At 43.9% G+C, this 25658-nt stretch overlaps 1 protein-coding gene across 1 annotated transcript in view; it reads right to left on the bottom strand.

The window, feature by feature from the left end:
• MCOLN3 (mucolipin TRP cation channel 3) overlaps positions 1-25658 on the bottom strand; it is an 85505-nt gene that overhangs the window by 25672 nt on the left and 34175 nt on the right. Inside the window, exons 3-5 of the mRNA XM_082265821.1 lie at positions 11656-11885; positions 7398-7565; positions 4981-5134 (exon numbers count right to left, since the gene is read on the bottom strand). Coding sequence (XP_082121947.1) covers positions 4981-5134; positions 7398-7565; positions 11656-11883 — 550 coding nt within the window. The 5' untranslated portion in view covers positions 11884-11885. The remainder of the gene's footprint in view (positions 1-4980; positions 5135-7397; positions 7566-11655; positions 11886-25658) is intronic.

The raw sequence follows: 25658 nt of genomic DNA, 5'->3' as shown, positions 1-25658 counted from the left end.
ATCCAGGGGGATATATCCTCCCAGAATTTTTTATCTTAGGGCAGGTCCACCATAGGTGAAGGTAGGAACCCTCCTGTGGGCAGCCCCTCCAACACCTGGAGTCCACCTCAGGAAACATTTTGGCTAAGCAGGGAGGGGTACGGTACCATCTAGCAAGAAATTTATAGCAAGTTTCCTGCATTTTCGTATTTATGGAGGAGACATGAATCAACCTAATTATCCTTTGGATTTGGGGCAGCGTGAGGGTGACTCCTAGTTCAGATTCAAATTCCCTAATAAAGTAGGGAATGGTTTGGGATTGTAGTCCCAAGAGTAGTCTGTATGTGCAGTACAAAAGGTGGCTATTGTCCGATCCCTGGGCACACATGTCCTCGAACTCCGTCAAGAAATCCCAGGAGCGTAGTTTGGGTCGTAATTTAGTCAGGAAGTCTTGTAACTCTCTGTGACACCAAAAGTCCATGGGGAACTGGCAATATTTCTGTCTCATATCAGTCAAGGTGTCAATACGTCCTGTAGGGGCAAATTTCATGCATCTTGAGTCGCCATCCAAATTCCACCGGCCAAAAAAGGCTGTCTCTTCCCTTGGGGTGAACCATTGGAATCCCCCTAGTGGGGCTAGAGGTGAAGTGGAGGGGGCTAAGTCTCCATTCCTATTACATGTGTCCCAGATTTTTAAAGTCCTGAGAGTTAGAGGTGATACTCAAGAAGAGAGGCTCCTCTCTGATGCAGGTATCCATGGCGCTTCAGCCAAATTGTGGCCCGCCATGGTCTTTTCTAGGCGCACCCATAATTTATCCGTGTAGTTATGATGCCAATTAAGGATGCGCACCAAGGCCATGGTTTTTTGATAAATATTAACATCAGGCAAGCCCAGTCCCCCATCTTCCTTGCGTCTACTTAATATGGAGTAGGCTATTCTCGGGTGCGAATTTTGCCATACAAAGCTCGTGAAAATTTTCCTTATTTGGCGAAAGAATGACTGCGGTAGGTCTATAGGTACCGTGTATAGTAAGTAAAAAAGACAAGGTAAAACATTCATCTTTAGGGCATTGACACGGCCTAACCAGGTGATAGCTGTGTTTCCCCATTTTCTGAGGTCAGACTCCAGTGATCTTAAAAGCTTGCCATAGTTCTCCGAATACAATAATCGAAGATCCGGGGGGATATTGGTGCCCAGATAAGGCAGAGACTTCGTTTGCCACTTGAATGAGAAATTTAGTTGCAGGATGGACGCCTGGTCCAGACCGACCCCACCGGTAAGATTTCAGAATAGGTATAGTTAACCTTAAAATTGGACAGTTGTTCATATCTTTGAATCTCCGATAGCAGCACCGGAAAGGGTGGTGTGGGGCTGGGTGACATAAAAGAGTATGTCATCGGCATTCGCTCACAGTTTGTGTTCAGTAACTCCTATATGGACTCCCTGTATGTCCGTGTTGTTTCTAACTTTGTGTAGCAGTGACTCAAGGACTAGCGTGAACAATAAAGGGGAGAGGGGGCACCCCTGTCTCGTCCCATTGTGTATAGGAAACGAGGGTGAGAGGGCTCCATTCACCCTCACTCTAGCCTCTGGCTGATCGTATAACGCCATAATCCAGTCCAACATTCTCCAGCCAATGCCCAGCCTTGACAGGGTTCCCTCCAAATATAACCAGTCTACCCTGTCAAAGGCCTTCTCTGCGTTAGTTGATATAAGGAGTGCTGGAGATGGGAAAAGATTTTTGTGTCTGAGTTCAATAAAGAAATCAGTCTATAATTTTGGCATAGAGTGGGGTCTTTCCCCAGTTTGGGGAGTACATACTATATGTGCCAGCAGAGCCTCCCTAGGAAGAGGGCTTGAGGCACTAATGGCATTAATTTAAGGTAGTCACAAAGGGGAGTCAGCAAGAGCGTGGATAATTTGTTATAGTATGCGTTTGAGAACCCATCAGGGCCGGGGCTTTTCCCATTAGGGAGAGAAGCCACCACTGATGCAAGTTCTCCGGTAGTAATCAGACGCTCTAGGTCCTGTAGGGTCTCCTCAGGTAAGCATGGGTAGTCCACCTCCTGTAGATATTCCCTTATCAGGTCCTGCTTGTTTTGGATCATTTGGGGTGACAACGGAGGATTAATGTTGTACAAGCTTTCGTAGTAGTTTTTAAATTCGGTTGCTATGCGTCGAGTGTAAATCGGTCACCCGTCCCCAGGTTATGTACATGGGCTGACCCCGGTTTGTTCCTAAGAGTTTGTGCCAAAAGGTGTCCACACTTATTTCCAAACTCGTAGAATCTGTGGGCATAGAATCGTAACTTGTTCCTAGCATTGTGTTTCAAGCACTCTGTCAGCCTAGCTCTCAGGGCCTTCAGGTTTATTGCATCTGTAGGTTAGATTTGTGTTTTTGTTCTCTGACACATTTTACTGGGCCTAACTGTACCTCTACAGATACAAACTGGTCAAAGGGGCATAGCCAATTGGTAGGGACTGCTGAAGCAAAGTCAATCAAACCTCAGCGCTCACTCCAATACTTTATGGAACATCTTAAATCCCATGGATTGCAAGATGAAAAACAACATGGGTTTACTTCAGGGAGATCATGTCAAACAAATCTTATAGATTTTTTTGACTGGGTGAGTAAAATAATAGACGGTGGAGGTGCAGTAGACATTGCATATCTAGATTTTAGTAAGGCTTTTGACACTGTCCCACATAGAAGACTTATCAATAAACTGCAGTCATTGAGCATGGACTCCCATATTGTTGAGTGGATTAGGCAGTGGCTGAGTGACAGACAACAGAGGGTTGTAGTCAATGGAGAACATTCAGAACAAGGTCATGTTACCAGTGGGGTACCTCAGGGATCTGTACTGGGACCAATTTTGTTTAATATCTTCATAAGTGATATTGCAAAAGGCCTCGATGGTAAGGTTTGTCTTTTTGCTGATGACACAAAGATATGTAACAGGGTTGATGTTCCTGGAGGGAAACGCCAAATGGAAAAGGATTTAGGAAAACTAGAAGAATGGTCAGAACTCTGGCAACTGAAATTTAATGTGGATAAGTGCAAGATAATGCACCTGGGGCGTAAAAACCCAAGGGCAGAATATAGAATATTTGACACAGTCCTGACCTCAGTATCTGAGGAAAGGGATTTAGGAGTAATTATTTCAGAAGACTTAAAGGTGGGAAGACAATGTAATAGAGCAGCACGAAATGCCAGCAGAATGCTTGGATGTATAGGGAGAGGTATAAGCAGTAGAAAGAGAGAAGTGCTTATGCCGCTGTACAGAACACTGGTGAGACCTCACTTGGAGTATTGTGCGCAGTACTGGAGGCCATATCTCCAGAAGGATATAGATACTCTAGAGAGAGTTCAGAGAAGAGCTACTAAACTAGTACATGGATTGCAGGAAAAAACTTACCAGGAAAGGTTAAAGGACCTTAACATGTATAGCTTGGAAGAAAGAAGAGACAGAGGGGATATGATAGAAACTTTTAAATACATAAAGGGAATCAACTCGGTAAAGGAGGAGAGCATATTTAAAAGAAGAAAAACTACCACAAGAGGACACAGTTTTAAATTAGAGGGGCAAAGGTTTAAAAGTAATATGAGGAAGTATTACTTTACTGAGAGAGTAGTGGATGCATGGAATAACCTTCCTGCAGAAGTGGTAGCTGCAAATACAGTGAAGGAGTTTAAGCATGCATGGGATAGGCATAAGGCTATCCTTCATATAAGATAGGGCCAGGGACTATTCATAGGATTCAGATATATTGGGCAGACTAGATGGGCCAAATGGTTCTTATCTGCCGACACATTCTATGTTTCTATGTTTCTAGTGATTCTGCTCTCCTTGAACAGGGAAACTTCAAATCACTCAAAAGAAAAAAGGAGGGGGGGGGGGGGGGAACGCCTGGTGCATTACCTTCGACACCAATTAATATTAATTGAAAAACCGCCAAAGACATACTCACAAACATTAGCAGATAAAACGCATGTCATACACAACTCTGGTGTCAGGGATGACAAATTTGGAGTCATTCCTGACACTGGAGTTGTGTATGACATATGTTTTATCTTCTCATGTTTGTATGTCTTTGGAGTTTTTTCAATAAATATTCATTGGTGCCGAAGGTAATGCACCAGGCGTTTCCCCCCTCCTTTTTTCTTTATAGGGACTGTAGCTGAAGCCTGTGGTTCCACATTCAGACCTTGCATAGCGGGAATAAATGTTCCCGCTTGTGATCTTTACTGGGCGATATACACGCAGAAATGGGTGTTGCATATAGGGCTGCTGATTTAATTCAATGGGTAGCCCTATGCACGTTTGTCACCCAAAAGAAGCTCCTGCTCCTTTGTGGGTGGCAAACTTAGCATGCTTTATAATCTCATGTTTTGTCGTGCGATCCTGTTGTGTGACAGTCGCTGAAGAATCGCACTGTGCTTGGTGTGCCATTAAGAATAATGCCACTCAAATGCGCGTCACACTATTTGCTGATTTGGAAACATGGGCAGAATCACAGCGATTCTGCCCGCAATTTATTTCAAGTCTCCTTATGTGAACAAAGTCTAAGGGGTGTGGTCAACATACACGGAGTGCGGGCCTGGGCTTTATAGTACTGAGGAAAGAAGAAGCAGGATGTGCTCTTGAAGGGACCAGCCTGTGGAGGGGGAGCCAAAGGGATAACAGGGAGATGGCTTGGTGGGTGCTACTTTCTATACAATAGAAAACTATAAAGTAGGTGTTATTCACATTTCGCTGAAAACGTGGAAATACACTTCAGACTCCAGCATAGGGAGAATGCCTGGTGCCTAATGACTACAGATTCTTACAGGTTTTGTGCTGCATATGAGTAGGTATTACATTCATTCTGGACAGCGAGTGGGAAAAGAAATCTACTTTAAATCAAAAAATTGCTAGCAAGAAATGTTAGTTAACAAGGAATGGCAGGGAGAGTATGTGAATCCTCTTAGATAGAACTGAGTTTGTGGCTTGCGATTACCTTCCTCAATCTTAGGGTCAATATCAAAGGTTTCATTTCCAGGAAAGATGCTGCCCTGCTTATAGAAATACTGGCAGACAGACATTCCATGTCTTCCTTCTTCTCCTATATCATAGGCATGATTGCCAACTGAGATATTTCTGAGCTCCAGGTACTAGGAAGAAAGAGTTTAACAATGATTATGATAGGAGACAACAACATATAAGATTTCTGCCTTGGACATCTAGGCATTTGGTTAAAGGGATAGAGCACACCTGTCATGAGCTTAAAAAAATAAAAATAAAATTAGCTACATAGCAGGCACCTTCAGGTTCCACATCTTACTTTTAGGGACCAAGCCCATGTCTCCAAGCTACTGCTGTAGCTGCCTTTTTGATATGGGGCAAATACAATATGTACATTTCCTTGGTCACCCCACAATGCAGCACTCAGCGCCTGAGTGACCTTTAATGAGCTTACAGACTTTCCTATGGGAGCATGCCTGGATCTAATACAAATTTTCAGAGCCTGGTGTCTACCATGGCAGAACAGGGAGGTAAGACATGTAAAGAGAAGATGTGCCATTGGATTGTGCCTGCTTTGAAGCCACGGGATTACTTATTTTGTGTGCACATGAAAGGCAGGCTTTAAATGAGTATTCAATGCAGTGCAAACAGGTGCAGCCTCACCAATATACCAAGTGACATGCATCTTGACCGGTCCTTTCCTCTGTGGCTTTTGCCGCGACACTTCTGTTAGCCGTGTGGTCTTGACCCTGTTTGAAGAAGTCGGTAGACAAAACACGTTAAGAGTCGGACTGCACGTCAACCGGAAGTGATGGGGCAAGACACCGATTACTCGGGATACCGGCGAGGTTTCACCTGACTGTTTGCACTGTATTGTATACTTTGATGGGCGTTGTGATTTTTATGCTTGTGAGTAGTATTTTAACTAAAAAGCTGAATAAAGTGAGTGTGTCAACAGTACTACCACACACACAAGTATCCCCTTCTTTAATGTGAGCTGCTTGAATGACCCCTTAAAGGGGAGAGAGGACTCGACATCTGGAGCCCTGAAAGTGTGGAGTGAATATATTTTTTAAAGCCTGTGGTGTGTGAACACACTTGAACTATCACCAGGTGCATAAAAAAGTGCACACACTCAAATGTGGAGACACAAAAAGTGCACAGGGTGTGCGAAAGTCCACCTCCGAAGAGGACGGAACATTACCTTGATCCCCTGGGGCGCAAGACTCCTGACGGGGACTAGGGTACTCACTATGGCCTGCCCAGCTGAAACCAGGCAGACCCCGTTCTCCACTGGGACTGCCGAAACAGCCCACCCTAAGTACTAGGTGGGGCTCCCCCGAAGGGAGACCCCATGAGAGAGGGCGAACTAAGCCAGAAGGCCATATCCGCCCCCTCCCAAAACTTTCAAGGTAGGCCCGAGGACCCACGCCCTACTCATCGTGGAAAAAGTGAGAAAGCAAAGGTGACAAACCACAAAGAAAATAAACACACAAACACACAGTGGGGAAGTGGAGAAAGTGCTTGTGTCAAGGTGCGAAACCTTTACAGGCCCTTCGGCAAGGAATAAAAAATTCCCTCTGGTCCTAGCCAAAAGGCCCGTCCCAAGGGGCAGGTGAGAAAAAAGTGTGTGTGGTGCAGTGACCAAGGTGCCAAAAACTCAAGGTGTGGAGTGAATATATGCTGAATGCACTATTGCCCATAAGTAATATGACAGGCATTGTGAGTCAGTGAGTTTAATGGAGTGTTGGAAAGTGGTGTGCACTTAACACAAGGTGAAGAGAATTGCATCATGAAGAGGAAAAAATTTATGAACTGAGTTTACATTAAGTTTAATGGGACTTTAACACTGCTTTATCGGTGGAGTGCATTGAGCTTATAGTCTTGGAGTATATGAAATTATTTGTATGTATCACTATATTTGTACTATTTGTATGTGAATTATCACGGCGCTATTTCCTATCTTGGTGCTTACAGTATCAGATGTGTTGGATGGAATTTGTATTTGTAACAGCAGTGAATATATAGACACACTTTTTTATATTTCATTTTTTCAACACCATTATTTCACAATAATGTTTTGGTGTTTGAGTTTTTATCACTATAGAAGGGAAGGATATTGCTTATTGTCAAGCCCCCCTAATCGTTCCTTTATGATTATTTTGAGGCTTTAAATAAGCCAATTTGCATTGGACATCATGGCATTGTAGCAAATTAAAAGGGCTGCATGCTATCTCAGACCAAAGAATACTTGCCCCTCTATAGGTGACCGACACACTTTGAGGAAAATTATAGGAAAACTATAATTATTATTTTTGGACATGCCTTTATATTTACACTTCCCCTGATGCCCTTTTGTACCATCACTTGACCAAAGCTGGGTTCATTAAATACAATATTTCATAGCCTTACTCTTTTAATAGTAAAAGTGATGTGATTATAAACATCTTCCTGTTGATAGACTGCATAGGTGTCATCTCTGGCATCCTTGTAATCTTTCAGAAACAAGTGCTTGAATGCTATTGTGTTCTCCTCCTTGAACGTAACGACCAACTGATTGCTGAGTCCAAACAGCACCAGCTAAAGGAAAGACAACGAACGTCAGATGGTCAATTTGTTCAGCAGGCGTAGAGTACAATTTGATCAAAACCTAGTATGTCTAAATATAACATGCACTTTGTTTAATGCCCTCAGCCTTTCATAACAAATATAATCACAAGAATCAAAGTTATCAAAGTAGCAATTTAGATTTTTATAAAGATAAAAACATTTTTCTTATTTTTGTACAGAAACAAGATGCTTTTGTTAATTTCCAGAAATATTAGAATGCAGCCGAAAGGCTATTTTGCATGTTATCAATAGAAGCTTGTCCTTGTATTCAAACAGACTTTGTTCAGCAGACGTACATTACAATGCGGTTAATTCCTTGTAAGTCTAAATATAATATGCACTTTGTTTAATGCCGCCTAAGAGCCGACTGCCTTTCAAAAAAAATATATTCCCGTAAAGCGGAACTAAACTCTTAATCAACAATACCTGTTTTTATTCCTTATGCTGCTCGAATTAGTTAATAGATAGGAAGGTTTATTATATTTACTTGTTTTAGACTTTTTTTTTTTTTACATTTCTTCAGTTGCTTCCTGGTTTCTGACCTAGGCCAAACTGATGTCCCACAACCCAGGAGTCTTCATGAGCATTTTTTCCTTTCATTTGGAGGAGGGGCTTTCTCAGCTAAGCACACCCTCCTGCCTGCATTCCTGAGCTAAGGAGAGTTGGATTCCATGAAGTAAATGCTACATGAATCATCTGCCCTTACTCATGGTGGCCATGGCTAGAAATGCTAGTGAGGGGTTTCTAAAAGTTGTTTCTTAACAAAATAATGCACAGACCCATGGATGGATGGGGGAGTTTGTTTTGAATATTCAAAATAATTAAATAACCTTTTTCATTTGTGGTGCTCAGTAACAGTTTAGTTCCACTTTAAGCAAAAGAATCAAAGTAGCCTTTTAAATTTATATGAAACATCATCCCATTATCTTGCAGTAACAGAGTTGAGCCCATTGATGATATCTTTGACAGTTAAAGTGCAGAGTGTGAGTGTGGTAACCCTAAAATACTCTGAACTGACAATGACATGGAACAGGCCAAATAAATAGAAGCAGAGCACAGCTATTTATTTTTATGTCTGCGTCATTTAAAGTGGAACCCCATGCAAAAATCCTAATCTCAGCATTTCTTTTACAACCCCAATTCCAAAAAGTTGGGAAGCAGTGTAAAATCTACATAAAAACTGAATGCAATGATTTATAAATCTCAAAAAACCCATATTTTATTCACAAGAGAAAAGAGAAAATATATAGTGAGGATAGTGGAGATAGGGAGGACAGTGGAGATAGTGGGGATAGTGGAGATAGTGGAGATAGTGGAGATAGTGGGGATAGTGGAGATAGTGGGGATAGTGGGGATAGGGAGGACAGTGGAGATAGTGAGGATAGTGGGGATAGTAAGGATAGTGGGGATAGTAAGGATAGTGGGGATCCTGTCCTCACTATCTCCACTATCCTCGCCATCTCAACTATCTCTGCTATCCTCACTATCTCCACAATCTATCGCTATCGTCACTATCTCTGCTATCCCCACTATAGTGAGGATAGTGAGGATAGTAGATATAGTTAAAATAGTGGGGATAGTGAGGATAAAGTAGATAGTGAAGATAGTGGAAATAGTGTAGATAGTGAGGATAGTGGAGATAGTGATGATAGTGGAGATAGTGAGGATAGTGGGGATAGTGAAAATAGTGGGGATAGTGAGGATAGTGGAGATAGTGAGGATAGTGGAGATAGTGAGGATAGTGGAGATAGTGAGGATAGTGGAGATAGTGAGGATAGTGGAGATAGTGAGGATAGTGGAGATAGTGAGGATAGTGGGGATAGTGAGGATAGTGGGGATAGTGGAGATAGTGGAGATAGTGGGGATAGTGGAGATAGTGGAGATAGTGGAGATAGTGAAGATAGTGGGGATAGTGAAGATAGTGGGGATAGTGAAGATAGTGGGGATAGTGGAGATAGTGGAGATAAAGGAGATAGAGGACATAGTGGAGATAGTGGGGATAGTGAGGATAGTGGGGATAAAGTAGATAGTGGGGATAGTGAGGATAGTGGGGATAGTGGAAATAGTGTAGATAGTGGGGGTAGTGGAGATAGTGAGGATAGAGTAGATAGTGGGGATAGTGGAGATAGTGGAGATAGTGAGGATAGTGGAGATGGTGGAGATAGTGAGGATAGTGGAGATGGTGGAGATAGTGAGGATAGTGGAGATGGTGGAGATAGTGAGGATAGTGGAGATAGTGAGGATAGTGGAGATAGTGCGGAAAGTGGAGATAGTGCGGAAAGTGGAGATAGTGCGGAAAGTGGAGATAGTGCGGAAAGTGGAGATAGTGGGGATAAAGTAGATAGTGAGGATAGTGGAGATGGTGGGGATAGTGGGGATAGTGAGGATAGTGGAGATAGTGAGGATAGTGGAGATAGTGAGGATAGTGGGGATAGTGAGGATAGTGGAGATAGTGAGGATAGTGGAGATAGTGAGGATAGTGGAGATAGTGAGGATAGTGGAGATAGTGAGGATAGTGGAGATAGTGAGGATAGTGGAGATAGTGAGGATAGTGGAGATAGTGAGCATAGTGGAGATAGTGAGCATAGTGGAGATAGTGAGCATAGTGGAGATAGTGAGCATAGTGGAGATAGTGAGCATAGTGGAGATAGTGAGCATAGTGGAGATAGTGAGCATAGTGGAGATAGTGAGCATAGTGGAGATAGTGAGCATAGTGGAGATAGTGAGCATAGTGGAGATAGTTGAAATAGTGAGGATAGTGGAGATAGTGAAGGTATTGAGGGATGTGGAGATATTGAGGGAAGTGGATATAGTGGAGATACTTAGTGAGGATAGTGGAGAAAGTGAGGATAGTTGAAATAGTGAGGATAGTGGAGATATTGAGGGACGTGGAGATAGTGAGGATAGTGGAGATACTGAGGGAAGTGTATATATTCGAGATAGTGAGAACACTGGGGATAGCGAGGATAGTAAGGATAGTGGAAATAGTGGGGATCGCTTTCTCCACTATCTCCGCTATCCTCACCGTCTCCAACATCCTCACCGTCTCCAACATCCTCACCGTCTCCAACATCCTCACCGTCTCCAACATCCTCACCGTCTCCAACATCCTCATTTTGTGCAGTTGTAACTGCCTATTACTTTGTGGGGACTGAGGAACTGTATGAACACAGCCGCAAGTCTTAGGGCTCGTTTTAAATTTGCTTCAAAATGTGGCATTGGACACATTGGCCAATCAAAGCGAATTATTAGTTAATTAATAAAATGGTTAGCGCACAGTGCTGTTTACACATTGTGCTTGCTTTTCATGAAAAAGGCCTATGAATAACTCTGAATATATATATATGGCAACCTTGGATTCCGAATGTTAACACACCAGATATTTGTGCAGTTATCAGCACACTTGTAGTTTACAAATGCAGTCACTCTTCCATTTTTTCCTCTGTATGCTTTAAATCCCATCTACATGTCTTTTACTAGAATACCCCTGGTATTAGAGATTTAGGCTGTTACGGTTTTATACATTTTGTCTTAAAAGATGAATAAAAACATTTCTAACTACCAACAAATGTCTCTCTACCTTTGGGTAAGGACACTGTTGTAAATCATGATACACTTAAGCCCCGTACACACGTACCGATGGTCGGCTTACAAATGTTCCTCTTTTCTCCCCGGGATGTCGGTGTCTGCTGAAAAGTGCAAAGACAGCACAAGGACAGCACAAGAATTTTGTCCGCCGACTGCAGAAGTGATGTCATGTAATGGTTAACTTTCCCTGTGTTTTCTATTTTCTGAGCATGCCCAGTCTTGCAAATCTGCGGTCTGTCGGCCGAATTGTGTACTGACAGGCGAACAATCGTCCGTTCTGGTGTCGGCATACAAATATTTTCATGTTTGCACGAAAGACTTTTGTCCGCGGATTGTGCGCAGACATCTGTCGGAGGCACCATACTAACACGCGTACAATCGGCAGATCCTTCGTCCACCGACGTTTGTATGCCGACGATCGGTACGTGTGTACGGGCCTTAACACAAACACATTTCTGGCTATAGAACATACCTGAATGGTTACCAGTGCTATTTTTAATATCTGAATACATAGCTTCCATGGCTTGCGGCCCCGGGCACGGAATTTTTCACAGGGGTTCATGAAAAAGAATTTGAGCTTTCTCCTCAGTTGGTCTTCCATGAGGAGCTCTTCAGACATGGAGCAGGTCTTGCTCATGTATGGATTCTCATGTTCTTCCACTGAAGCAGAAGCCTTCACTGTTCGGTCTGGGCTCTCCATTGCTGCAAGATGGATCATAAATTTAGAAATGCACAAACTATAGAAAGTTATTTGTGTATATGTTGAAATAAGGGTGGTTATAAGCAGATTTGGACTTACAAATAATTATAAAATAATAATTTTGTTTGTATAAACCTTATGTAAAGGAGTTAGCTTAAAGTATATGTGAACCCTCCCTTTGTAAAACAAGCCCTTCAGTTAAAAAAAAAAAAAAAAAAAAAGGCAAAACATTTGTGTATAGATATAAAAAAAACATTATAAATACAAAGAGGAGCCCCACCCAAAAATGGAAGCTCTGCGGGGAGCAGGCACCTGAGTTTGACAGGTACCAGCTCTGACTTCCTGCTTAGTTCCCCCCCCCCCTCCTTCCCCCGCAGCCTTCTAGGACACTTCACAGGTCCCATTTACAAAGCGCAGCTCGCTTTGTGCTTGGGCAGTAGGAAAACAGCTGTGAAGCTGCAAGGCGTCATTGCTGGCTTCCCTTAAGTGAGGTGCACACTATAAGAAAATGGGGCGAACGATCTTTCGATTTTTCTTTTTGTTGCTTTGGAAATCGAAACAAATGAACGAAAATTCGTACGAAAATTCTCACATGACAAAGGCTTTTTTTTGTTGTTTATTGGTTCTGAGCATGCGCCGTCTTTCTTTTTTGATTTTTCGCATACAAAAATCATACGAAAACGGTACACATGAATTTGTTAGTTATGCTCCAATATGAGAAATATTTTGGAGTTTATCCCTTCGGGAATTTTAGTACGAAAAATCATAAACGGCTGTCGAAACTTTTGTACACACTATACAAAAATTGTAAGAAAGTTCTTTGAATGAAAATTCTCGCCCAATTTTCTTATGGTGTGTGTGTGAGCCTTTAGTCAAGAAGGTGACGCCAGCAGCCAAAAGCCGATTATAGAGTCAGCTGGACACCGCGGAATCCCTGGACAGGTAAGTGCCCTAATAATAAAAGTCAGCAGCTACAGTATTTGTAGATGCCGACTTTTAATTTTTTCTGAAGGAGCCTGGAGCTCTGCTTTAAAGTAGAGCTATAGACAAAACTTTTTTTTTCCCCATTTCATTTCCTGGTTTTGACAGGTACCCACTCCCAGGGCTGGGACAAGGGGTGGGCAGGGGGGATTGCTGCCCTGGGCACTTTGGTATCATGTGAGGTAGGAGGGCGCCCATAAGGAGATTGGGGGGAGGGTATTTGTGTTGGAAGAGGGAATTTGGGGGGTGGCAAGGGGTAAGTATTGTTTAATAAGGGAACGTTTTTGGGGGGGGGGGGTGGAGTGCAAAGAGTGGTGATTTAGGAGGATGTGTTTGGAGGAAGGAAGTTTGTGCTAGGATTAGGGGGGGGGGGGGATATGTACTAGGATTTTAGGGATTTTAATGAGAATTCTAATTTTAAGGGTAGAGTATTTGGGGTGAATTTGATTTTTTTTGGAGGGGGCATTTGAGCTGAGGGGGGGATTTTGGGTATGGGGGGGGCAAAGATTTGTGCTGAGAGAGGGGGGTTTAGGCAGGGGGTGGATTTGTACTGGGAGGAGGGGAATGTTGTGCTTAGACGGTAAGCATGAAGATTACTGCTCAGTGTTTTTTGTGAGGGGGGGGGGGGGTTTAGGCTGACACATAATGCTCATAAAACTTGGAGGGGGGGGGGGCACAGTTTGGCATGTTTGACCTGGGCTCTAGATGACCTTGTCCTGGCACAGCCCACTCCCACTCCCACGTTACTTTGCCGCAGCAAAGTCACCCAGAAGTTTGGCCCCCTCCTTCTTCCCCCCGCGGCCAGGCCTTTCATAAAGCGCAGCGCACTTCATGGATGCGCAGTAGGGAGCCGGCTGTGAAGCCAAAAGGCTTCACTGACGGTTTCCCTTACAAGAAATGGCAGCAGCAGCACCCTAGAGCCGAATAAAAAATTGGCTGGGGTGAAGACACTGCTGGATTCGTGGACAGGTAAGGCTCCTTTCACACTTGTGCGACTTAAAAGTCGTGCAATTTTAACTGCGATTTTGACTGGGCTTGAAGCAATGCCTATGTCTATGGACCTCAAAACGCATTAAAATCGGGCCAAAGTAGTAGTGCAGGAACTACTTTGAAGTCAGTGCGACTTCAAGTCGCACAGATATGAATGGTACTCATTGGAAATAATGGAGAATGACTTGTCATGTGATTTTGCAGTCCCAAATCGCAGGACAAGTCACACAAGTGTGAAAGGGGCCTAGGTGTCCTACTATTAAAAGTCATCAGCTACAGTATTTTTTCAGAAGGAGCCTGGAGCTCCGCTTTAAAGCATTCTCCACTAATTTCGGTTCTCAATCTATATTTCTCCTTCAGTCTAATCTAGAATCTCTGATGCGAGACGATCCATTAGATAAACCCGCGTCTAAAATCTATAAAGCACTTCTGCCCTCAGTTCATTTTGGTTTGGAAGGCCTGTATGTTAAGTGTCAGGAAGACATCCCAAACTTTGATACAGAGGACTGGGGGATATCTAGGAATACCCATTTCTCAATTGGTAGCAGTTAGAGATCACCTTATTCAATTTGAAATCATCCATCAGGTATATCTGACACCACAAGGACTGAATAAAATGTATTCAGGGGCCTACCCCCACTATTGGAAGTGTGGCTAAGGCGATGCCCAATTTCGCCATATGTTCCATGTTTATATGGTCCTTTCCCAAGTTGTAGGCTTTTTTGGAAAGCGGTTACCCAATTCATAACTTCCTTAAAGCGGAGTTCCACCCTGTGATTTTTTTTTTTTTTTTTAAATACCCCCGGGACAGTCAGGGCTAGTGCATTCCACAATGGCTAGCCTCTGATCTGTTCCGGGTTGCACTTACCTGTTAGGACAAATACTTACCTTGAAAACGTCTTGTCCAGCGCTGCCATCTCAGATGTGGGCAGCTTGAAGCCAGCGAGATCCTCTTCTGCGTCCTCTTCCGCCTTCTTCGGTCCCACGATGCCCTGCGCCGGCCCCGACGTCACTTCCGGTGCGCGCGCGTCATCCCTCCACAGCTTCTGGGCATGCCCAGAAGCTGTTTAGAAGGGGATGACGCGCGCGCCCCGGAACTGACGTCGGGGCCGGTGCAAGCGCAATGATTCCTGGGAGCGATGACGTTCAGCTCCCAGGAATCATTGCAGAGCCAGGAAGTGACGACGGGCCGCGGCCGAGGAAGGAGGAAGAAGGAAGTAAGGTAAGTATATATTCTTCGCTATGAGGTAAGTAAAAAAAAAAAAATATGTGATTATCCATTTCTTTTTCAGGTGACCCGGAGCGAGAAGATGGAGATAAGTATAAAAATAGGGTGGAACTCCACTTTAACTACAATTCTAATCCCCTTGACCATGTCGGTCTGCTTGTAGGGCCTCTGTAAGCACCCTGGCTCACCCTGAGCGACCAAGACCCTCATAGGCTTGCTTATTTTACACAAGAAAAACTATACAGTAGTTTTAAAATAGAAAAACTGAGGAGCTCTCTTTAACCGCTTGCCGACTGCTCACAGTATATTTACTGCGGCAGTCGGCCCCTCACAGGCAGAGTGACGTAGGTCTACGTTGCTCGCTTGTGAGGCTCTGGGGAGCGAGCGCGCGCCCGCGGAGGCGCGCGCCCGCTCCCGCGCGGTCACGGACCCCCCCGCGCGTGTGACCAGTGGACCCGATGTCCGTCGGTCACTCGGCGATCGGCGGGGGAGAGGGAGAATGTCAGGCAGCTTGTGTAAACAAGCCACCTGTCATTCTCCTCGCTGTAAAGACACTGATCACTCGGATCTAGTATGTAGATCCGTTGATCTGTGTCCTTACAGCTCAAGCCACAGCCAATCACAGTAGAAAGCACGCCCCTAGGGACACACACAGCCCCTCCCTCCCAAATAAAGTTAACCCCTTCACTACCAGTGTATTTTTACAGTAACAGTGCATATGTATAGCACTGATTACTGTAGAAATGTCACTGGTAACCCCAAAAGTGTCAAAAATGTCAGTCAAGGGTCCGATCTGTCCACCCCAATGTCGCAGTACCGCAAAAAAAAAAATCGCAGATCGCCGCCATTACACGTTAAAAAAAAAAAAACACCAAAAATGACAGAAATCTTTCCCTTTGTTAGTAAACGCGATAACTTTTGCGCAAACCAATCAAAATACGCTTTTTGCGATTTTTTTTACCAAACATAGGTAGCATAAAACAAATTGGCCGAAAATTTTAAAAAATTTTGATTTTTACATTTTTTTTTTGGGGAATTTCATATAAAAAAATGTGAAAAATATTGTTATTTTTGCAAAATGTACGCTCTTTTTTTGTTTATAGCGCAAAAAGTAAAAATCGCACGGGTGATCAAATACCACCAAAAGAAAGCTCTGTTTGTGGGAAAAAAAGGACGCCAAATTTGTTTAGATACAGCGTCGCACGACCGCGCAATTGTCTGTTAAAGTCACGCAGTGCCGAATCGCAAAATACCCCCTGGTCGTTTAGCAGGAAAATCCTCTGGGGCTTAAGTGGTTAAACTTTTGGAAGGCCTATATCATTGTTAATTTGGTCGACTGAAACATTTTCATTGACTAAATTAATACTATTTTAGTTGACTAAAATACAACTAAAACTAAAAGAATTGAGAGGACTAAAATACGACTAAAACTAAAATGGCATTTTAGTCAAAAGTCTATGACTAAACTAAATTGAAATTTGACGTCAAAATTAACACTGCACTACCACATAAGAATATGTAAGGGGCATCTACTAAGCTGCTAAAAAAAAAGAAAATTAGGAAAAAGGCTTTCCTTATTTTTTTTGTTAATATTTAATGTTCGTAATATATTTGAGTAATATGTGCAATGGCATTACAGTCAATAGTTTTTGTTTTTTTGTGTTTTTTATATTTTTAAGTTGTACTTCTGCTTGTCAAAAAGCAATATATTTGTTTATGAAAATTGGTTTTACTTATAAAGATGTTATATATCACAACGGCTAAATCTGTGTCTGTAGTGCATGTTCAACCCTTAATGCCATAAAAAAGAATAGGTTACAGTATTAGAGTTTTACTCCAAGTGTATATAATGAGTTTGGCAATTCTAAAGAAATGCTTAAATATTGCATTAAAATGTAACTAAACCCATTACATTTTAGACGACTAAAATGTACTGGAGATTTTAGTCGACTAAAATACAACTAAAACAATTCAGATGACTAAAACTAAAATGGCATTTTAGTCAAAAGACTAGAACTAAAACTAAATTGAAATTTGATATCAAAATGAACACTGCCTAAGCCATGTACCACTCCTGTGGATGCTTAGTCAAATTCGACAAAGTATGGAATATCTGGCTGGAATCTCTCACAACTAATGCCACCCAATATCTGAAATAAATCAAATGGCTCCTGACTGCTGTTCTTTGGGCCGCGATAAATAAGCCCTATATTGTTCCTCCCCATTCCTTGAACTAAGAACCTTAGGCCTAGTACATATATCTCCCTTTTATTTTTTTATCCTAGGATGGGTATTTGTTGTCTATGATGTGCCTTATTGATGTAACACTTCATCTGTGGAACCGAGCAGTGCAAAGGTTTTAAGATCCAGGGTTTGTACACATTTTTACCAATAAAATTCCATGACATCAAGTAAATATTCATGACCTAATGTTTCATGAAATGTCTATGTATACATGTTAAATAAGAAGAAAATCCATGTTACACCCATTTCCCTGGCATTGCTACACACCAATGTTAGCTGAAACTGCGTTACCCCCATAGACTGAAGGAGCGGTTCACACATGCTCCGAGACAGGTTAACGCCCCCCCCCCCCCCGCGTCATCACGCTCGTGCAGCCCTCCAGTGAGTTATGCGCTTCACCTTTGCCTCAATCTGACTGAGTCCCCTGATTGGTTCTCCCCTAGTGCCATCTCCCGGCTGCTGGCCAGCCTCAGGGACGGAAACACCGTGGACCCGGAAGGATGCCGAGCTATGAAGATAGACGCTTACCTCCATGTAAGTTTTTAATATGTGTCAATAAAATTATTTACATCTGCTACACTGAGTGGCGCCTTTCTCTCAAATTTCCATTACTTTTCCAAAACTTTGTGGATTAAATTATTTTCCAAAACTTATCCAGGCCTGGAAATTGCCATTTTAAAATTCCATAACTCTTCCAGGTTTTTTATGACCGTACGAACCACAAGGATCGGTTTTCTATAAGTTGATAACCTGAAGTTAGGTTTTTGTTGTATGCAATTGTATTTTCCAAACTAGGGAATGCCCAAAGGCTCCGTATTGTAAACCATCTTTTACCTCTAGAAATACCAATAAAAAGAATTTACAAAAAAAAAAAAAAAAAAAAAAAACACTGACATCATGAGTAAGTCTTTCCATGTCACTTTCAGCCCCATATTTTACTGATCGAATGTTACATATGTTTTGGTGCAGCATGCTGCACCCCACACGGGGGGTGGGGGGGGGCGGAGTTTGGTATTTTTGCCCTGGGTGCCGCATAACCTTGCCCTGGGACAAGTGGCCAGTGATAATTGAATGTACCTACCAAATCCAGCATCTTAGCTCCACCTTTGCTTTTACAGGCAACTGCGGCACTCTGAAATGGCAGCTAGCAGGGTTTGCAGAGAAGTTATGGTAAAGTCATACCTGAATACAAAGTGAAACTAAATCTTAAGGGCACAGGAAAAGTTACCCTGGCTAGCAAAAGGTAAAAGAATGCATCTCAAAGGGTTTGCTATTAAAGAGCCCATAGATTATGTAATTATGGTGGAAAGAAAATCACTCTATTCCCCAATTCAACACAGTCAGTGTTGATGGGGGGAATCCCCATTCTGCCAGCAGAGAGCCTTCGCAACACAATGATCCCTGCTAGCGGTTTTAGCCACCAGCAGTAATCGCATGTAAATAATTAGACAGGCTGGTTGACTTGGATTCATCCTTCTTTATATGGATAGTGTATGACCCAGTCAAAATGGGGTACTTTGACGTAGTGGTGGGCTTGAGCACGATATGGCCATATGGTGGGACCAAATCCCCATTTTTATTCATTTATTGATTGCCTTTATATTTGATAGTCATTTCTTTTGCATGTGTGCGCTTTTTTGTAAATATGTATGACTCGGGTACAACCATAGATGGTTGCCCATAGATGGATAAAATCTTGGCCGGTCACTGCCGAACTAGCTGAGATACGATCCATCTATGGCCGTTTAAAGTGGTTGCAAAGGTTCTCTTTTCTTTTTTTCTGGTATTACCAAACATGTTATACTTACCTGCTCTGAGCACAGAGCATCCTCAATCCTCCTCTTCTCGGGTCCCCCTACAGGTGTTCCTGTCTCTACCCCCCCCCCCCCCGCCAGGCTGAGTGCTCCCACAGCAAGCCACTAGCTATTGGGGGAATCGTGAGTGCTCCCTCCTGAGCCCTGCTCTGTGTGTCCATAAGACACACAGAGCAGGGCTTGACCCTGTCCCCTGCTCCCTCGTCACTGGCTTTGATTGGCAGCAGCGGATGGCTCCCGCTTAGGGTTGCCACCTCATCCTGAACACATATTAAATTACACAGGTTCTGTGGCTGATTAAGGTCGTAAATAAACTCACTTAGCACCTTATCTGCAATAAATTAGCCTCAGAACCTGTGTAATTCATAAGTGTTCAGGTTTAAAGAGATGAGGAGGCAACCCACTGCTGTATCTGAGCCAATAAGGAGCAAGAGAGCCTCGGCTCTCATGCACATCACTGGCTTGAGATCAGGCTCCAGTATGTATTTAGGGCGGTGGGGGTCTGTGACGGAGAGTTCACACCTGACAGGTAACGGGTAGATTTTTTTACCTTTAATGCATAGAATGCAGTAAGGTAAAAAAAAATAAAAATAAAAAAAAGTTCTGCCTTTACAACCACTTTAAGTCAGGAATCTTAGTTTTAAAAGTTTAGGTTCATGTTTATGCGTGGAAGAAGCATGGGAACTTTGATGTAACACCTGGTCAACCTTTGCAAGAGCTCCAGATAGATTCATGCCACAACACAGTAAGTTCAAAGGTCTTCATTGCACCACCCTGACCCGTATTTCTGCCCACCATCCAATATTTGCACAACTATGTACATAACTTTTAGGATTGTATGCTGCTTTCTAAAATTTTCCAACATCTACTCTGTATTTCAGGTTTACTACATAGCATGGCTGTGATCAAACCTAATGAAAAAAAAAAAAACTGGGCAGTCAGCTCAGTCATCAGACTGAAAAGACTATAATCATGTTCTAATTAAAGGTGGGGGCAGAAACAATCAAGCCATTGTTTAATAATGAAATGACCCAGCTATTCAACTGACAGGACAGAAATAATGAAAGGAAAAAAATAAGACTTGTTTATAATTAAAATGTCCCGCAAAATGAAGAATAGCAGCAGACCCTGAATCCGGAATAAACAAGGTGTGATTGCCCTAGATGTGCATTTCTCAATCAGGGTCCCTCCAGAGGTTTCTAGGGGTCCCCCCCTCAGCAGCGGCAGATTCATCCCCCGTCTACAATGACCTCAAATGTCATTTTCTACAGACAGGAAAATTAGGTGACACTTCTCCTCTGCATGAAGAAAGTATCGACCTACAGTCATCTATCTTCCAAATACTTTGGTCCCATCTCATGGTGTCTTTAGAGGACACCCCATGCCTACATTTTTCTTATCTTATTGCTCCAAACGGAACACAGTTCTTCTTGATGCCCTATAATTTTCACGTTATATTAGTTTGTATGTTGATTTTCTTACTGCATGCTCTCCCTCCGTGCCACAGTTTGATCCCTTTTGGGGTGTCCTGGAGGAGATCATGACCTTGCTCCCTCTTTCCTTTACCCCGAGTGATATCCACCTTTGCAACATAGTTCTATACTTCAAACTTGATAGATACCGTATGTTATGTTCCTGTTTGGACCCTGTGCTATGCAGTTTTCTTGTATTTGGGAAATGACTTCCATATCCTTATCTATTTGTTATATGCTCTTAACCACATAACGACCGCCCACCGCAGTTTTACTGCGGCAGGCAGCCGCTCCTGGGCAAAGCGACGTAATATAATGTCGCTCGTGAGACTCTAGGGGGCGAGCGCGCGCCGCAGCCGGTGCGCTCCTGCCCCCCGCTCGTCAGCTGAGGAGCCAGTGCGTGTAACCGGTGGCCACTCGCGATCTCCCACAGCTGAGAGAGAAAGACAGACGGCTGATGTAAACACAGCCGTCTGTCATTCTCCCTTACATGATCACAGAGGCTATGTGATCCTCCTGCTATATAGGATCGCATGTCTCTGTGATGATCTAACAAGCCACGCCCCCTGACAGTTAGAATCACGCCCCTAGGGTCACATTTAATCCCTTGATCACCAATACAGTTAACCCCTTCCCTGCCAGTGTCATTTTTACAGTAACAGTGCATATTTATAGCACTAATTACTGTAGTAATGTCAGTGGTACCCCCAAAAGTGTCATAAATGTCAGTTAGGGGTCAGATCTGTCCGCCGCAATGTCGCAGTCCCGCAAAAAAAAAAAAAAAAAAAAAAAAAAAAAAAAAAAATCGCAGATCGCCGCCATTACTAGTTAAAAAATAAAACAATAAAAATGACATAAATCTTTCCCGTAGTTAGTAAACGCAATAACTTTTGCGCAACCCAATCAAAATACGCTTATTGCTTTTTTACATTTTTTTTTTGAGAATTTCATATAAAAGAATGTGAAAAATATTATTTTTTCAAAATTGTCGCTCTTTTTTTTGTTTATAGTGCAAAAAAAAAAAAAAAAAAAAAAAAAAATCGCACAGGTGATCAAACACCACCAAAAGAAAGCTCTATTTGCGGGGGAAAAAGGGCGTAAAAATGGATTTTTGTAAGAACTTACCGTAAAATCCTTTTCTCTTAAGCTCATTGACAGACGTAGTCTTCTTGATTCTCAAGAGCTGGGTTATGTTGTCTCCGCAGGAGTAGGACTAGGCAGAATGACAAAACGTTCTGGCTCCACCCTAGGGGCAGTCCCTGAGGGTATATCCTCCCTCTCTCTGCTACAGGGAATCAGTTCTGTTTAAAGCAGTACAGAGAATTTAATCCAACCCAACTCAATGATAGAGGGGCGGGTACTACGTCTGTCAATGAGCTTAAGAGAAAAGGATTTTACGGTAAGTTCTTACAAAAATCCATTTTTCTCTATCGCTCATTGACAGACGTAGTCTTCTTGATTCTCAAGAGCTGGGACATCCAGAAGCAGTGCCACAAATGAGGGGTGGGATTGACAAAATCAAATCCAATCTAGAAGGCCCAACCGGTGCCAAACTAGAAGTTTTAAAGGCTCATTATAAACAAAGAATGAGGCTAAAGAAAAAATTTTCCAACGGAAAAAAACCCTCGAGGTAGACCACTGGTCTCCTCAAATTGCGGCCTACAAAACCTTGCGGCCAAATGAGGCATCAGACGATGCCATTACATCAACTTTATAATGTTTAGAGAAGGTATGCACCGACGACCAGGTAGCCGCCTTGCACACCTGGACCACTGACGCCTGATGGCGAAAGGCCCATGACGCACTAAGTGCCCGAGTGGAGTGCGCCTTAACAGGGAACGGGGGCTCCCGACCCTTAATAGAATAAGCCTGCACTACCGTCTGTCTGATCCATCTGGAAATGGTCGCGGCAGATGCAGGCAACCCCTTTTTGGGTCCATCTGGGATCACAAAAAGTGAATCCGTCTTGCGAAACGAGTCTGTCGTTTTCAAGTATACCCTGATCGCCCGGACCACATCCAAGGAGTGCAAAGCAAATTCCCGAGGATGACTGGGCTTAGGACACAGGGAAGGTAATACAATTTCTTCATTCAGATGAAATTCTGAAACCACTTTTGGTAGGAAGGATGGATTCGGACGAAGAACCACCTTATCTCTATGAACCACCAGATATGGTGAACGACAAGATAATGCGGCCAGTTCTGACACCCTGCGTGCAGAAGTAATAGCCACCAAGAAGGCCACCTTCTGGGACAACGTGGGTAGAGGAATCTCCCTAATATCTTCAAAGGGAGGTTTCTGAAGAACCGACAACACTAAATTAAGATCCCAGGGGGGTAACAGCGCGTGCACTGGCGGAGCCAGATGTCGCACCCCCTGGATGAAATTCCGCACCAAGGAATGAGTAGCCAAAGGCTTCTGAAAGAAGATGGCTAATGCTGAGACCTGACCCTTGATAGTACTCAAGGCCAGTTTCTGCTCAACCCCTTGTTGCAGAAAAGCCAATATTCGACTAATCGAATAAGACCGAGGACGGAACCCCAAAGGTTCACACCATGCAATGTAGGACTTCCATGTGCGATGATAAATCTTTCTGGAAGTCGCTTTCCTTGCTTCAACTAGAGTAGGAATAACTGAAGCTGACAAACCTTTGTCCTTCAGCACCTGGGTCTCAATAGCCAGGCCGTTAAAGCCAGCGATCGTAAAGCAGGATGGAAGATCGGTCCCTGAGACAGTAGATCCTCCCTGAGAGGAAGTCTCCATGGGACGTCCGCCACCAGTCTGACCATGTCGGCGTACCAAGCTCGACGAGGCCAGTCCGGAGCTACCAGGATTACTGGGATTCCTTCCTCCTCTACCCTGCGAAGAAGTCTTGGCAGTAACGCGAGAGGAGGGAAGGCATATATTAGCTGGTATTGCCCCCACGGGGCGATCAGTGCGTCTGCGGTTTCTGCTAGAGGATCGCGGGAGCGAGCCACGAATCTCTGAACTTTCCTGTTGAATCGTGATGCCAACAGATCCACATCCGGGGTGCCCCACCGTAGGCACAACTGGTGGAAAAACGTCTGGATGGAGGGACCATTCCCCCTGATCCAGGGTCTGACGGCTGAGATAATCTGCCTGCCAATTCTCCACCCCCGGAATGAACACCGCAGAGATTGCTGGAACAAATCGTTCCGCCCAGCGAAGAATGCAAGCCACTTCTTTGGCCGCTCGGACACTCTTGGTGCCCCCCTGATGATTGACATAAGCTACGGCCGTGGCATTGTCCGACTGGATCCGAACCGGGCTGCCCTGGAGCTGCTCGGTCCAGTGAATCAGACAAAGTCTGATCGCTCTCAGTTCCAATACATTTATCGGTAACCTGGATTCTTCCGGGGACCAAAGTCCCTGGACAGATAACTGACCAAGAATTCCTCCCCATCCGGATAGACTGGCATCCGTGGTCACTATCGTCCAATATATTGGCAGAAATGACTTTCCCTGGCTGAGCATTGGAGACCGAAGCCACCAAACCAGAGACTCTCTGGTCTGTTTGCTCAATCGTATCTGATTGTCCAGGGATTCCGGATTCCGATTCCATCTGAGAAGAATCTCTTGCTGAAGAATTCGGGTATGGGACTGGGCAAATGGGACTGCTTCGAATGAAGCCACCATCAACCCCAGAACCCTCATGCACGTCCGAAGGGAAGACCAGCTGTTGGACAGTAACAACTGGACTGCTGATTGAATCTTTCGAAGTTTCCCTACCGGAAGGAAAACTCTCGTCCTGACTGTGTCTAGAATTAGACCCAGATATTCGAGCCTCTGGGTGGGAACCAGAAATGACTTTTGCTGGTTCACCAGCCACCCGAATTCCTGTAAAGAAATCATAGTAATTTCTATGTTTTGTAGCAAGGTCTGAGGAGACTCTGCATGAAGCAGAAGATCGTCTAGGTAACCTAGAATCGATATACCTCTTTGGCGCAGAAGTGCCAACATTGGGGCCAACACCTTTGTGAAGACCCGCGGAGCCGTGGCGAGACCGAAAGGTAACGCCACAAACTGATAGTGGTTCTCCTCTACGGAAAAGCGTAGAAAACGCTGATGTCCTGCGAAAATGGGAATGTGAAGATAGGCGTCCTTGATGTCTATGGACGCTAGGACATCCCCTGGATGCAGGAAGGCTGCTACCGTGCGAATGGACTCCATTCTGAATCTTCTTATGTTGACGAAAGAATTGAGTGCTCTTAAGTCCAGAATTGGACGCACTTTGCCCTCTTTCCTGGGTATTGTAAACAGGTTTGAATAAAAACCTTGAAACCGTTCTGTCCAAGGAACGTGGACTACCACTCCTTGTTGTAGTAAATCTGTGACTGCTCTCCGCAGATCTTCTAAACGATCTGCGGATAGACGGATATTGGAAGGGAAGAATCGCGCCGGTGGGAGAGATCGAAACTCGATCTTGTACCCTGACCTTATGACTTCGCAAACCCATTTGTCCGGGATTCTGGAAAGCCATGGATCCGGGAACCGGCGAAGACGTCCCCCCACCCCAGTTATGGGTGGGGGCGCACCTTCAGGCTTTGGATGGTTTATCTTCAGGTCTGGAGGGGGCGGGCTTTTGCTTGCCCGACCAACGACCCCTGACGCCTCCTGCAGGAGCTTTGGAGGACTTAGTTTTTTCACCCGCTGGACAAAAAAACCTCTTGTGAGCAGAAAAAGAAGGCCCTCGTCTTTGACGAGTTCCTCTACCTTTAAAATTTTGCGGTAAAAAGGTGCTTTTTCCACCGGTGAGATCCTTAATGATCTCATCTAAGTTGGCTCCAAATAGACGCTCTCCTGAAAAGGGGATATTAGCCAATGCTTTTTTGGAACCTTGGTCGGCTAACCAACCTTTTAGCCACAGTGTACGCCTGAGAACCACTGCTGAGACTGATGCTCGCGCCATTAATGGAGTGGCGTCTAACGCCGCATCACATACAAACTGTAACCCCTGTATCATTTGTTCCAACAAATCTGATACCGCCTGAGGGACTTCTTCTAAGTCCCGGCGTAACCACTTGG

This window comes from Pelophylax lessonae (genome assembly GCF_965119305.1).
Source record: "Pelophylax lessonae genome assembly, chromosome: 8".
In the NCBI taxonomy this organism is placed as follows: domain Eukaryota; kingdom Metazoa; phylum Chordata; class Amphibia; order Anura; family Ranidae; genus Pelophylax; species Pelophylax lessonae.
This window is presented reverse-complemented; position numbering and strand designations above follow the sequence as displayed.